Raw genomic sequence first — 14,722 nt, 5'->3', positions numbered from 1 at the left:
GAGCTTCCAGTTGCCTGTCACTACCTTGTTTTCCGACCAACATTTGTCTCAGGCTTGCTGCAGTGCTGTAGCAGAGTTTGGCACAAGCAGGAAGAGGAGCACCTTATTTTCTGCTTGGGAACTCCATAGCCTTCTGGACTCAATTTAAACTTTGAGGTACCTTCTCCCAAGTCTTTACCCCTACACCGGCTGTCATCACATGGACTGCTATCACACACAACCCATTGTTAGCCACTAATAGTCCCCATTAGTAGCTATTCCTAGAGGCTGTCGTTACACCTGTCCAACCAAACTGGCAAGTAAACTTCAATATAAAATAGCACTTTACACTGTTTAACATAAAACAGGGGCAGCAGTGGCTCAGAGGTTCGCAATGTTGCCTCAGTGCCATTGACCTGGGTTTGATTACAGCCTCTGGTGACTGTGTGTGTGGAGTTTGCACATTCTTCCCGTGTCTGCATGGGTTTTCTCCAGGTGCTCTGGTTTCCTGCCACAATCCAAATATGTACAGGTTAGGTGAATTTGCCATGCTAATTTGCCCATAGTGACCAGTGTAGGTGAGATGCATTAGTCAGGGGAAATATAAAGTAATAAGGTAAGGGAATGGGAATGGGATAGGGATACTCTATGGAGGGTCAGTGTGGACTTGTTGGGCCAAATGCATAAATTTGTTAGAAAAATAGGAGGAATGCAGGTGTAAAAGTGGACTAACAAAAGCAGATAAAACTTGTATAGACTACACTTGGAAATGACTGCCTTCATAATACTAAAAGGATATGGAAGTAATGGAAAAGACACAAACAAAAAAGTTTGCTACCATTGTGCCAGTATAAAGAAATCAGTAACCAGGAAAAATCCGAAAAGCCCAGAATCCTTTATTCTTAGGAAGGCTTTCGCTAGCCTGTTTCTCAACTTTACCAGTCTTAGCACTGCATGCCTGCTTACCTGTACACAAAAATGTACAATTGACCAGTCTCTACAGTCATTTCAGGACAATTTATGGGAGGATTTTGGGAGATGAGGGACAGAAGATGGCAGAAGACGGCAGAAGACTTGATACTTTGAGGTAAAAGGTTTGATTTCACACCTGAACTTCATAGCTCTAAAATTTGATGAAGTCCCTTTGTCTGGATTCCCTACTAGAGAAAATAATTGCCTTGTGGCAACTCTAATGGAATTTTAAAAATAATTTTTAACTACTGGTTTGATCACTCAATTTAAAAATGATGAGTACACAACCTGGAGACTATTACCTGTAAACAACCATACAAGTCGGAGCAGAAACGAACATGTGACAGGCATTATTTTATATTGCTAAATCACATTACAAATAAGATCCACAGAAAGCAATACTCACCATTTTGAAAATACCAAAAAGAACTTGTGTACAAGAGTGGAAGCAACTGCATTGGGGTACAGTTGACATGTTCTTGCCACCAACATGGCCCATGACACGCCACCCAGAAAGCCTAGTATGTTTGAGTAAATGTTGTGGCCTGTTTAAAAACATACAGAATCCTTTTTAACATAGAGTGTAAGGGTAAAGTAGGTCAGTCTCCTTTTTAAATTTACAATTGAACTTGACAAATTCTCAGCCGTCACTCCAACTGAGTTCAGTTGCATTGGCGATTCAGTATAAGCTAAATCCTCCCATCCAACGGGCAGCACAGTGGCTCAGTGATTAGCACTGTTGCCTCACAGCACCAGGGGCCCAGCTTTGACTCCCACCTCGGGCAACCGTGTGTGGAGTTTGCACATTCTCCCTTTGTCTGTGTGGGTTTCCTCCGGGTGCTCAGCTTTCCTCCCACAGTCCAAAGATGTGCAAGTTAGGTGAAGTGGCCATGCTAAATTGCCAATAGTGTTAGGTGCATAAGTCAGGGGTAAATATATAGAGTAGGGGAATGGGTCTGGGTGGGTTACTCTTTGGAGGGTCAGTGTGGACCTGTTGGACTTAAAGGCCCGTTTCCATACTGTAGGGAATCTAATCTAAAAAAATCTAACCTAAATAGCACACATGCTCTCTGGTAAGACACAGGTCAGAGCCTGACTTGCGAATAGGCTATACATGACATACACAGTGGAAAACTGAGGAAATGTGGGAAAGACTGGAGAGGTGAATAGAAAGGAAGATAGGTAAGTAAAAACCAGAACGCATGCTGGCTGTAAAATACAATAGCATTGTTACTCTCAAAAGGGCAAAGCAAAGTTGAACATGACCAAGTATCATATTCTCCAATTAACAAATGAAAGCATATATTACATTTTCACTAAATTGACTTAAGATGGATAAAGATTCAAGCATTTTAGTCTCAAATTGGTTTTCACTTAACCCTTCACAGAAAAACTCTACATCGCAAAATATTGATTACCCTATGGGAGTTAAACCTTTTCCAGTTCTGAAATTTGCTATTTTATATATATTTTACACGGATATAATAAATATAAATTTTTTTAGTATCATCATACTTTAGCTCCACAGTTTGTTCTTTTATAGACATCAGGGAGACCACTGTTTAGGGCTCAAAGTGCAGTGTTACTATGCCTACCTTTGAACCAGGAGGCCAGGGTTCATATACCACCTGGCCCAGAAGTGCATAATATCTCTGAACAGGCAGATTAGAAAATACTTGGATAGCACCTTTGTTGGCCACCTCCCAGTTAACTTAAAGGAAGTTTTCACTCAAGACTTCAGATAGTCATGGGTTCATCACTCCTGTTTTGTCAGTATCCAGGTAAAACAGGCATGCTGCACAAGCCTCAGGAACAACAAAGTCAGAGTTAAAAATGTTTCATCAGAAGTGGATGCCATTGCTTCTGTTGTTTTGTAAGCTACAATAGATGCACAACCTAAAAGTTAATGTAATTTAATACTAGTTTTAGAGAAATTTACCTAAACACTGCAAGTTATAAAATCTCAAAATTAACTCAATGCTTGGCTGAATCCTGCACACTGCAAAGTGATTTTGCATAAGCTGCCTCCAGCAACATAAACCTATGTTCTGCAGTTGGTTTTAAATAAAAGGTCTTCATAACACAAGATCATGTTACATAGGTGGTCATTTGGCCCAGATTCCGCTCTGCATTACATCACAACTGATCTGATAACCCACAACTTCACTTTCCTATCTTGTCCCCAAGCCCCTCAAATCCCTTAGCTGATTAGAAATCTCAGCCTTCAATATACTTAAACAATCTCGATAGCTCTGTGGTAAAGAATGCCACAAATTCACTATCAGCCCTAAATTGACAGCCCATTCTTGAGACTGTGTTCTCTGGTCCAAACTTCCCCTCAAATGGAAAACAATACCTCTGCATCTAACCTGTCAAGCACCCTAAGAAATATGATGTTTCAGTAACGCTATCCTTTATTCATCTGAATTTCAAATCAGTCAGTATTAATCAACATGCCAGCAAGAATAACTAGTCCTTCCACACCCAAGATCAATCTCCTGAATCTTCTGACTCCCTCTAATGTCAGTACATCTTTCCTTAGATAAAGGGTCCAAAACTTGTAAAAAGAGCATTGCCAGTGTGGTTTGATAAGAGCCTTCCATAGCAGGACCTCCATACTTTTTGTAATCGATTCCCTTTGCTTTTTGTTACCTGAACTTGTAAGCTAGCATCAAATTTATGCACAATTTCCAAAAACCCTCTGCTGCAGCCTTCTCCATTTTTAGGATATTAAGCTTCTCTATTCCAACTCCCATTAGATCTCACTTTCCTCCAGCAAAATGCAGTAGCCAAGGTTCTATCCACCTCACTTATCCTGTCTCTGTCTGCAGATCCATTACCTTTCCACTATTTTGTCACCTGAAAACTTGCCAATTGCATTTTTGTTTCCAAAATATATATTGTAAAGGGACCCTGATCCTATTACAGGGAGACAACTAGTGGTGATTTAACCAGAGGGTCATGTCTCAGGGAATGGGAAGAGATTGAGGTAACCTCACCCCGAGCCACTAGTCATGTCGCACACTGAATCAGAGACCAGCCCTGTGGTCCTTTGGAGCTACAGCTACTTTATTATGTATTGTCAAGAACTTGTGTCCCAGAACTAATCCCTGTGGCACTCCACTAATTACACACTGCCACACTCAAAACTCACCCATTATCTGGTCTTCAATTGGTCAGCAAATCCTCTTACCATGCTTATACACTTCCACAAGACCAAGGGTTCTTATCATAAGGCCTGATGAGCAATATCTTTTCAAAAGCATTTTGGAAATCTATTACTCCTATTTTGAATAAGGGTGTTAAAACTGGCAGCTTTTCAATCCTCTGGGACTGGTCCAGATTTTCATAAGATTACTACCAGTGCACTGTATTTTCTGCAGCTACTTCTATTAATATCCCAATCAGGTACAGGGGAATTATCAGCCTTTAGATCCATTAGTTTCCCTAGTACCATTGCTCTCACGATAGTTATCACATTTATTTCCTCCATAAATTTTGCCCATGTAAAAACTTTTGGAATGCTACCCCTACCCCTACCCCTACTGATGCAAATTATTTATTCATAATCCTCCCAACACTACGTTCATACAGGATATTAATCGGGTATGCAACTGGGAGGCTTGGACAAACAAACAACTCAGAACTTGCTGTGCACCCAAACACATTTCAGTGATCAGAGGAAAGAACTGGTTTTATGTGAACAAAGAGCTGCAGCAATCTTACCACCATCCAAGTGAACAAAGGTAAATCTCACTACAAATTATGAATTTAGCCTGATTAATTGCTTAGTTCCATACGCAGCAGTTCATCTACAAACTGAACAAGACCAGTGCATTAGTAAAACGACTCATTTCTGCTTAATGTGTGAGCTGAGTCAGTACAGAGGATGGATTTTTTGTGCTCATGAGTCCTTACCTGCCAATAGCACATTATCCAACATTAGATTAAGCTTAACACTATGAAGACATGGCAGAAACAAATCTTAGAATCAACCAGGGTCAAGTTGGGGGTGGAAATGCAGATGCATTCATCCCCATGTTTTGCTCCGCTACATTGATGACTGCATCACTGCCACCTCGTGCTCCCAGGAGGTCGAGCAGTTCGTTAAATTCACCAACACATCCTACACCGACCTTAAATTCACCTGGACCATCTCCGACACCTCTCCTCGACCTCTCAAATCTCCATCAATGGTGACTGACTCACTGACGTTTTCTACAAACCTGACTCCCATAGTTACCTGGATTATACCATCTCCCATCCTGCCTCCTGCAAAAATGCTATCCCGTATTCAGAATTCCTCCACCTCCACCGCATCTGCTCCCAATAGGACCAGTTCCATCACAGAACACACCAGATGGCCTCCTCCTTGAAAGGCTGCAATTCTCCACTGCAACCCCCCACCCCAAAAGTGGTTGATGATGCCCTCCAGCACATCTCATCCACATCCCGCACCTCTACTGTCAAATACCACACCTCCAACAGCAACAAGGAGACAACCTGCTAGTCCTCACTTTCCACCCCACCAACCTCCACACACATCGCATTATCCTCAACCATTTCCGCCACCTACAAACGGACCCCTGAGATATATTTCCCTCCTCATCCCATCTGCTTTTCCACGCCCCCAACAATCCACCCTCCCCTCCACACACCTTCCCCTGCCACTGCAGGAATTGCAAAACCTGTCCACACCCCTCTCCTCGCCTCCGTCCAAGGCCACAAAAGGAGTCTTCCACATCCAGCAAAAATTCACCTGTACTTTCACACTTCATTTACTGTATCCGTTGCTCCCAATGGGGTCTCCTCTACATTGGTGCGGGTGTCCTGTCTCCCCAATCAACCCCATCATCCCCTGGCCAAACACTTCAACTTCCCCTCCAAGGACATGCAGGTCCTGGGCCTCCTCCATCGCCACTCCCTTTCCACCCAACGCCTGGAGGAAGAATACCTCATCTTCTGCCTCGGGATCCTCCAACCCCATGGCATCAATGTAGGTTTCACCGGTTTCCTCATTTTCCCTCCCCCCACCTTGTCCCAGTTCCAAATTTCTAGCTCAGCACCATCCTCATGACCTGGCCCAACTGTTCATCTTCCTTCCCACCTATCTGCTCCACCCTCCCCTCCAACCTATCACCTTTACCCCTACCTCCATGCACTTATTGCACTCTCAGCTACCTTCCTCCCAGCCCCACCTCCCTCCCATTTATCTCTCCACCCCTGAGACTCCCAGCCTCATTGCCAAAGAGCTTTTGCCAGAAATGTAGATTTTCCTGCTCCTTGGATGCTGCCTGACCTGCTGTGCTTTTCCAGCACCACACTCTTGCCCCTCAACGATCAGCAAGGCAGCCTATGTGTGAAACCACAGGAGATGGGGGAAATACTAAGCAAGTATTTTACATCTGTTTACTGTGGAGAAGGGCTTGGAAGATATGAAATGTGGGGAAATAGATGGTGATTTTAAAAGAAATGTCTGTATTACAGAGGAGGAAGTGCTATAGGTCTTAAAACGCATAGAAGTGGATAAATCCTCAGGACCTGATCAGGCGTACCCTAGAACTCTGTGGGAAGCTGAGGAAGTGATTGTTGGGCCCCTTGCTGAGGTATTTTTATGATCAAGAGGTGCCGGAAGACTGGAGACTGGCTAACATGGCGCCAATATTTAAAGAATGGTGGTAAGGAGAAGCCAGGCAACTAAAGATCAATGAGCCTGACATCGGTGGTGGCAAGTTATTGGAGGGAATCCTGAGAGACAGGATGTACATGTATTTGGAAAGGGAAGAACTAATTAGGGACAGTCAACATGGTTTTGTGCGTAATAAATCACATCTCACTAACTTGATTGAGTTTTTTTTTGACGAAGCAAAAAAGAGGATTGAGGTGATCAGAGTGGCGATCTATATGGACTGCAGTCAGGCATTTGACAAAATTCCTTATGGTAGACTGGTTGGCAAAGTTTAATCACATGGAATACAGGGAGAACCAGCCATTTGGATACAGAACTGGTTTGAAGGTAGAAGACAGAGGGTGGTGTTCGAGGATTGCTTTCCAGACTGGAGGCTGGTGACCAATGGCGTGCCACAAAGATCGGTGCTGGATCCACTGCTTTTCGTCATTTATTTAAATGATATGAATGTGAACATAGGGGGTATAGTTACTAAGTTTGCAGATGACACCAAAATTGGAGGTGTAGTGGACAGCGAAGAGGGTTACCTCAGATTACTATGGGATCTTGATCAGATGGGTCAGTGGGTTGCAAAGAGGCAGATGGAGTTTAATTTAGATAAATGTGAGGGGCTGCATTTTCGGAAAGCACATCTTAGGACTTACACACTTAATGTAATTAATCCTTTTTTTAAAAAAAACAAATATCAAAGTAAAATATACAACAGAAAATCAGAAACTAATAGCTAAGGAAAGTTAAAAGTATTAGATCAAAGGAAGAGGCTTACAAAAACCTAAAAGCTGGAAGGAATTTAAAACTTGGCAAAAGGAAGATAAAAACTTTATAAAATTCTTAAATATGCTGTCTTTATAAAGACAAAGGTGAACTAGACAGCAATGGAAGAGCTTTTTACAATATGTAAAATGGAACAGATTAGCAAAGCCAAAACATGGGTCCAATAGAAGCATAGAATCAACAGTACAGAGGCCATTTGGCCTATCAAGTAAGCACTGACAGAAACCACTCACTCAGCCCCACTTTCTAGCATTTGAATGTTATGATATTTCAAGTGCCAAAATGCTTCTTTGGTTGAGGTTTCCTGCCTCAGTTTCCTCCCAGGCAGTGCATTCCAAATTCCCACCACCCTCTGACCAGAAGGCAGAAGTTTAAACCAAGCAGTAAGTGGCTTAGGTGGTCTGGGAAAATAAGTTTTCTACCAGAGCATGGTAGAAACATGGAACATGCTACGTGAGGGGGTGCGGGAAGCAGGTATTCTAGCAACATTTAAAAAGCATCTGTATGAGCACTTAAAATGCCAGGGTATGATAGGTCATGAACCAAGTACAGGTGAACATTATTAGTGTAGGTTGGTACCTGTTGGTCAACATAGACATTGCAGGCCAAATGGCCTGTTTGTATACTGTATGACTGACTGAATGAAACAAATTTTCCTCAAATCCTTAAATCTGTTGCCTTTCACCTTAAAAGCATGTCTCTTATCAATGAACATTTAACTAAGGCAAACAGTTGCTGTCCATCTGCTCTGTCCATGCCATTCAAATTTTATGCACCTCAAATCAGGTCCCTGTTTGATCTTCACTGCTCTAAAGAAAACAGCCCAAGTTTAACCAATAGAGACAGAAGAGTTTACATAGTACTTTTCTTTCTGTTGTGATGCAAGGTCTACAATATTTTAAATCAAAACAATGTATTTTACTAAATCCTGAGAAGGCATTATTTTTAAAAAGGTCGACATCATTTGAACAGAGATCCAAATGTTATTCGTAAGTAATGTGATTTCATTCAACTGAGAGGACGCCTGCAGGATGAATGGATAGTTTTTAAACTTTAACTGCTTTGTAATAAACAGAGCAAAAAAAATTAAGGCAATTTGTTTAGCTTTAACTTCAGAACTGACAGTTCAAGTTCATTTCAGATTTTCTTCCCTTGCAAAAGAATATTTTCCATTTCAATGCAAGGGAAGAAGTCACCTTAGCAGAAACAGTTGCTAATCTTCCCAACTGGCAGAAATGAGAAAGATTGACGTCTTCACAATTGTCAGAGATTCATGCCATCAGTCTCGAAGCAGAGTTGAAAAGATGTCTCAGCAATTTAAGATGGTAAAGCTAAGAGAGGAGTGGGACTGGTCTGGGAATGGGCATTGGTAAACAGGTTGAAACTTTGTTTCAATGCTTACATAATCTTAATATTAAACATATGACCTATCAAGCTACATTTCATTCAGATCTAATTTGTTCACTGTTATCAGCCGGGATCATAACAGAAAGAAAATAATTCGCTCGGAAATAAGAGATCCAAAGTTGGACTCAGTCAGAAAGTGGAATAAAATAATATTAGAAAAGACCTAAGAAATAGGAGTAGAACATTCATTCCTTCAAGCCTATCCAAACATTTTAAAACATCATGGCTAATCTGCACCTGGCCTCAACTCCATTAGTGCCAACTCCTCATAACCTTCAACTCCAGTACTTCAAAAGTCTTAACCACCTCTTAATGCTTCCAATTACCCAATCTGCATTACTGTGGTGGAAACTTCCAGACATTCACTACCCTCCGAGTATGCTTTGAGTAAACACCACCTTATTCTGGAATAGTTCCCTTAGTTTGAGAATCCCTACGAGCGGAAAAATCAACAGCTACCCTATCAAACCCCCTCAAAAATCTCCTAGGCTTCAAAACATCCTCCTTGTTTTTCTAACTGCTAATGAATAAAGGCTTAATTTGTTCAGCTATTCTTGTTAAATCACTCCAGAAATCAGCTTAGAGAATCCCTTTTGGATTGCCTTTGATGTCAGCACACTCTCTCTCAAATACAAGGGCCAAAAGTATATAAAATTTTCCAGGTGTGGCCTCACCAATACCCTGAACTATTCTAACAAGACTTAGCTATTTTTAACCCCCATGCCCCTCACAATAAAGGCCAAGATTCTATTTGCTTTCTTAACGACTTGCATTTGCATGTTGTGCTCCCAGATGAACACCCAGATTTTCCCTGTGCTGCACCATCTGACGTCTCTATTTAAATAACAATCTTTTTGACTCTTCCAATCAAATTGACGTTACACTTTCCTATATTAAACTCTACTCACCAAGACTTTGCCAAATCATAACAAACTCCGGTGTGACATAATTCGAAGAGAAACTGAGTTAGTGTTGCATGTCTGGTATGATCATTCTTCAGAACTGAAGCAGATTCCTGTTGAGAGGCAGTCTAGGACCAGACAGCATAATCTCAGAGCAAGAGGTGGCCCATCAAGACACAGATGGGGAGGATTCTTTTCTCAGTCAGTCATGAATCTGTGGAAATCTTTCCACGTAGGGCGGTTAAGGTTTGGTCAAGTATATTCAAGGTTGAACTGACAGATTTTTATATCAGTAACGGAATCGAGGGTTATGGAGAACAGGGAAGAAAGTGCAACTGAGGATTATCAGATCCACCACAATCTCACTGAATGATGAAGCAGAGTCAACACAATGTTTTACTGCTCTGACATTTTACAGTTTAATGGTTTCCTTAATGCCGCAGTGTCCAGAGTTCAGTCTCCATTTTATCAACTCTCTGGTGAAAATCCCTGAGCAGCCAATATGCAGCAAACATGTTCACTTTGGATTGAGTATACCTGCTGTACTACAGTTGTAGCACACTGTGCCCAGTTATCTCTATTCTACTTAATTTGGATATTTTAGAATAGATTTTATAACTGTACTCTTTGGCCATAACAATGTTACATGATTTAAACCACTTGGCCAAGAAACACACGAAAGAACACCAACCAACTGTTTGCAGTGATATAATACCTGCTCTGACAGGTAGAAACAGATCAAAAGGGACTTGTTGCCACATTTCAAAAACAATTTGCCACCGCTGCTGCTCTTCTCAAACTGGTCCACCCTCCCAATCTGCTTCACAAGGGAAACTGGCCTGCGACACACTTCCCAGTCAAAGTAATACTGGTAAAGTCAAAGGGGTTGAATTTTGACAAATCCCCAGGACTTAACAATGGTCATCCCAGAGCACTTAAAAGATGACTACAGACATTGAAATGAGCAACAATGTAGTAACAAAATTTGACTAATTCGGCAAAGGTTTGCCGATTGGAAGGTTTTAAGTACGTCACCACTGTTTAAAAAGAAAGAGAGACAGGGAACTCCAGACCTGTTAACCTTTCCCTACTGACATCAGCTTATTGCAAGATGTGATTACTGGACAACGAGAAAATAATTGACTAGACTGAGTCACTGATTTATGAAGGGGAAACCATGACTGACAAACCTGCTTGAGGATGTTACTAGCAGAGTCAATTAGGAGGAACCAGTGGATGCGGTGAATTTGGATTTACTTTTGATGAAGTCCCATACAAGAGAGTAGACTATTCTTATGAAATTAACCCACATGGAATTGAGAATATATATTAGCATAGATGGAGGATTTGTTACCTCAAGAAAGCAGTGCAAGAATGAATGACCCATTCTGAGGTTGGTAGGCTGTGACCAACGGGGTAGTGCAAGGATCAGTATTTAGATCCCAGCTGTTCTGAATCTTCAATGATTCAGATGTGGAGAAAATTTATAATACCAAAGTTTGTAGATGACAACTTGGCAGGAGTGAGAGTTTTGAGAGGAAAGCAAAGAGGTTTCAAAGTGATTTAGACAGGCTGAGTGATTTAGACAAGTTGAATAGAAAACATTTCACTTAACTACATTATATTTGATTTGCCATTTTTTGCTTAAGTGTGAGGATATCCACTTCGGCAGAAAGGAGTGCTAAATATTTCTTAAATGGAGAGAGATTGGAAAATATTGATGTCTGAGAGGACAGAGATGTTCTTCACAATATGCTGAAAGCCAGCAAGTGCAGCAAGGAATGAAGATAAATGGTATGCTTGCCATTAAATCAAAACATATTCCAGTGCAGGAACAAAGTCATGCTTTATTCATTTGAGATTGGTGAGACAACACCTGGAGTAGTGTGTGCAGCTCTAATTCCCTCGGCCAATCAAAAATATATTTGTCAGTGGGAGTGCAGCAAAAGTGCAGACTGAGATACCAGGATAATCCTACAAAGAAACTGAGTAGAGGGAGAGAGAAAGAAATGTGGGCCTATGTTCTCTCGAGTTCAGAAGAATGAATGATCATCTCAAAATTATACAAAGTTGAAGGGCAATACAGGTTACATACAGAAAGGATATCTTCCCCAGTTGTAGTGTCTAGAACTCTGAAGATTTGAAAGATTGTAAATAGGTAAACTAGCAGTGTGTAAAACTGGTTGCAACCCAGTACACAAAAACTAGGATTAAACACTTCAGCACAACTTCAAAAGCCCAGGTGCACACAGAGCTGAGACAAAACAGTCAGGGACTAAGACAGGATGTTTAGAAATTTAAGACAAAAAACAACACAAGTTGCAAGTAAAATTCAGATCCGGCAATATCTCTGGACAGAAAGTGGAGTTAACACTTCAAGCCCAGTGACCCAGAACCCCTGTTCTGAAGCAGGATCATTGGACCTGAAATGTCAATTCTGCTTTCTCCCCACAGATGCTTCCAGACCTACTGAGTTTCCTCACTAATTTCTGTCTGTGTTTTGGATTTCCAGTTCTTTGCCATTATATGTTAGATACTTAAGCTACCTTAGACAGGGAGATGGTTAGAAGTATTTTTTTAAAAAATTGAGTCATTCAAATAATAGCAAGGTAACAACTGGGTTAAATTGGTCTTGGTAGAATGTATTATATGAACAAAGTGTAAAAATGGATTTCCTGTGCAAAGATGGTTGAGATGTTATATATTGCACTGATAGATGCAGTATCTGGAGCATGACCTGCAACGAGCTATTCCCAGGAAATAACGGCAATGTTCCTGCACTTTGATGCCACTGTCAAGTCCTTGTGTGTCAAGTCCTAACACTGCTGAACAAAACTATAGCAACTGTCACTATAACAGATATCACTTGAAATAGTTTAACTCAAATCAATTAACACAATGAGTGCATACTTACGTTTGGCCCATAATTTAACTGCTCTCAACGTCAGCCTAAAATTTTCAATGTTTGGTACTAGATGTAATATTTCATCAGTGACTCTGCAACCTGTTGAACAGGAAACATAGCTCAGTTTAGCACACAGTCTAATAGCTATTTAGTCTATCCGCCTTGAAGTGAGATTTAGAAAAGGCTTAGGCTTGGAACATTTTCTTGCTCTATTAATGTCCTAAAAAAGTTTAGATGGATTAAATGGCTTGGCTATGGTGAATTTCTTAGTATTGGGGGATGTGCAGTCTAGATGGATTAGATATCATAAATATGGTGTTATTAGCATAGAGTGGTGGGCTGAGCCTGGGTGCGCTGCTCTTCGGAGGGTCGATACAGATTTCATATGCCAAATGGTCTCTTTCCGCATTGTAAAGGCTCTATGATTATTGACTATATCAACCCAATTACAAACAATACATGGACGCATCCAACTTTTTGAACCATTGGTCATCTAAACGCAGCTGTTAACCAACTTTCTGCAAAACCCTAAAGCCTTTTCACCACCTTAGGTTTTTCTGCAGAACAAGGAAAGAAAGACTTGAACTTTTACATAAAAGTTTGTTTTTGTTACATTGGGAGAGGCTGAGAAATGGATTCTTGATCAGTAGGGGATTTGAGGTTTATGGCGAATAAGCACAGGAATGTGGATGTGAAGAATGTCCAATCAACCATAATCTTATTGAATGGCAAAACAGGCTTGAGGGGCTAACTAGACTCCTCTTGTTCATATTTGTTATGGTCCCTCAACAAAATATGATAACCAGATAACACACAATTCCATTCATCATAGACAACGTGGGCATTTACTCTCAATAAGCAATACTTATTTTCCATAGAATCCCATTCAGTGCCGAAACAGGGCATTTGGCCCAACAAATCCACACCAGCATCTCACTCATACCCATCCCCTGACCCTTAACCTGTAACCCTACATGTCTCATGGAGAATGCACCTAACCTACACATGCTTGAAATTATGTGCAATTTTGCATGGCAAATGCAACTAACTTGCACATCTTTGGACTGTGGGGGGAAACCAATGCAGATGCAGGTAGAACATGCAAACTCCACACAGACAGAAGCCCAAGGGTGGAAGTTAAACCCAAGTCCCTGGTACCATGAGGTAACAATGCTAACCACTGAGCCATCCCTGATATTTCTGAATGGCAAAGTAATTTTTTACACTCAAGTTACCAAATACGCAATTACATTGAAAGTTATTTACCATTAAGACTTCTAATGCATCTCAAGTCCAAGTTTTTAAGTAGCACATCATCTCGAAGATCCAAATCTTCAGGGATTGTCTGAAGTGCCAATCTTGCAAATAAAATATCAATCTAAAACAGAAGAGTTCACACGTTGAACCAACTACAAAGTTATCTTTTAAGAAAATAAAGCAATTCAAATATCAGTTTCCAACACAGTTTACTTTTACAGTATGATTAGTTTAAGTTTTACTTAACTGTCTAAATTTCTGAATTTGACATGGAACATTTATTTTAGCTGAATGCATCTTACATTGTGAGGTTTTAATAATGTACAGAGTTTACTGATACCAAGTTTCATTAACAGCGATTATTGATTTACAGAACTGAAAGAGACATTGGCTTGATCTTCCAAACTGATTCGACTGCAAACAAATGCATTGTCAAGTATAAGCATCACGACCCCTCAGAGATTCAACCTGGAACTCCAACAGTTGTCGTCCAGTGAGTTTAAACTTCCTATGGTCTATTCTCCAATTCATTGGTACCCCGTGTAAATGCCTCCAACACTGATTTAGTTAGAAACTTGGAGAGATCTAACATATTAACCAGATAATTACCTATGAACGTCACAGTAAAACCACGTCAACATCCCAGGCAAGTTTACAGCTAATTAGCCACCTGTACCTAAGCCAAAGAACTGAACTCACCATCCTAGCCAATGGCCACCTTACCCACTGGCCCAGACATTAATATTCTTACTAACAAAGCTGCGACATGTAAATCGTTACTTACCACTTCACTGCAACTAGTGTTTTTTTTTAAATGAAAAAAGGCACAGCTTTTTT

General features: G+C 40.8%; 1 protein-coding gene across 4 annotated transcripts in view; it reads right to left on the bottom strand.

Moving 5' to 3' along the window:
* LOC132818412 (poly(A) polymerase type 3) overlaps window positions 1-14,722 on the bottom strand; it is a 98,722-nt gene that overhangs the window by 42,751 nt on the left and 41,249 nt on the right. For 2 of the 4 annotated variants that reach the window (XM_060829420.1, XM_060829422.1), the window contains exons 7-9: window positions 13,895-14,006; window positions 12,638-12,727; window positions 1,358-1,496 (exon numbers count right to left, since the gene is read on the bottom strand). In XM_060829420.1, coding sequence (XP_060685403.1) covers window positions 1,358-1,496; window positions 12,638-12,727; window positions 13,895-14,006 — 341 coding nt within the window. Of the gene's footprint in view, window positions 1-1,353; window positions 1,497-12,637; window positions 12,728-13,894; window positions 14,007-14,722 lie in introns of those variants that run through there. The other 2 variants (XM_060829423.1, XM_060829421.1) reach the window with 2 other exon arrangements.

Source organism: Hemiscyllium ocellatum, chromosome 8, assembly GCF_020745735.1.
Source record: "Hemiscyllium ocellatum isolate sHemOce1 chromosome 8, sHemOce1.pat.X.cur, whole genome shotgun sequence".
In the NCBI taxonomy this organism is placed as follows: domain Eukaryota; kingdom Metazoa; phylum Chordata; class Chondrichthyes; order Orectolobiformes; family Hemiscylliidae; genus Hemiscyllium; species Hemiscyllium ocellatum.
Note: the sequence above shows the minus strand (reverse complement) of the source record. Positions and strands in the feature narration are given on the sequence as shown.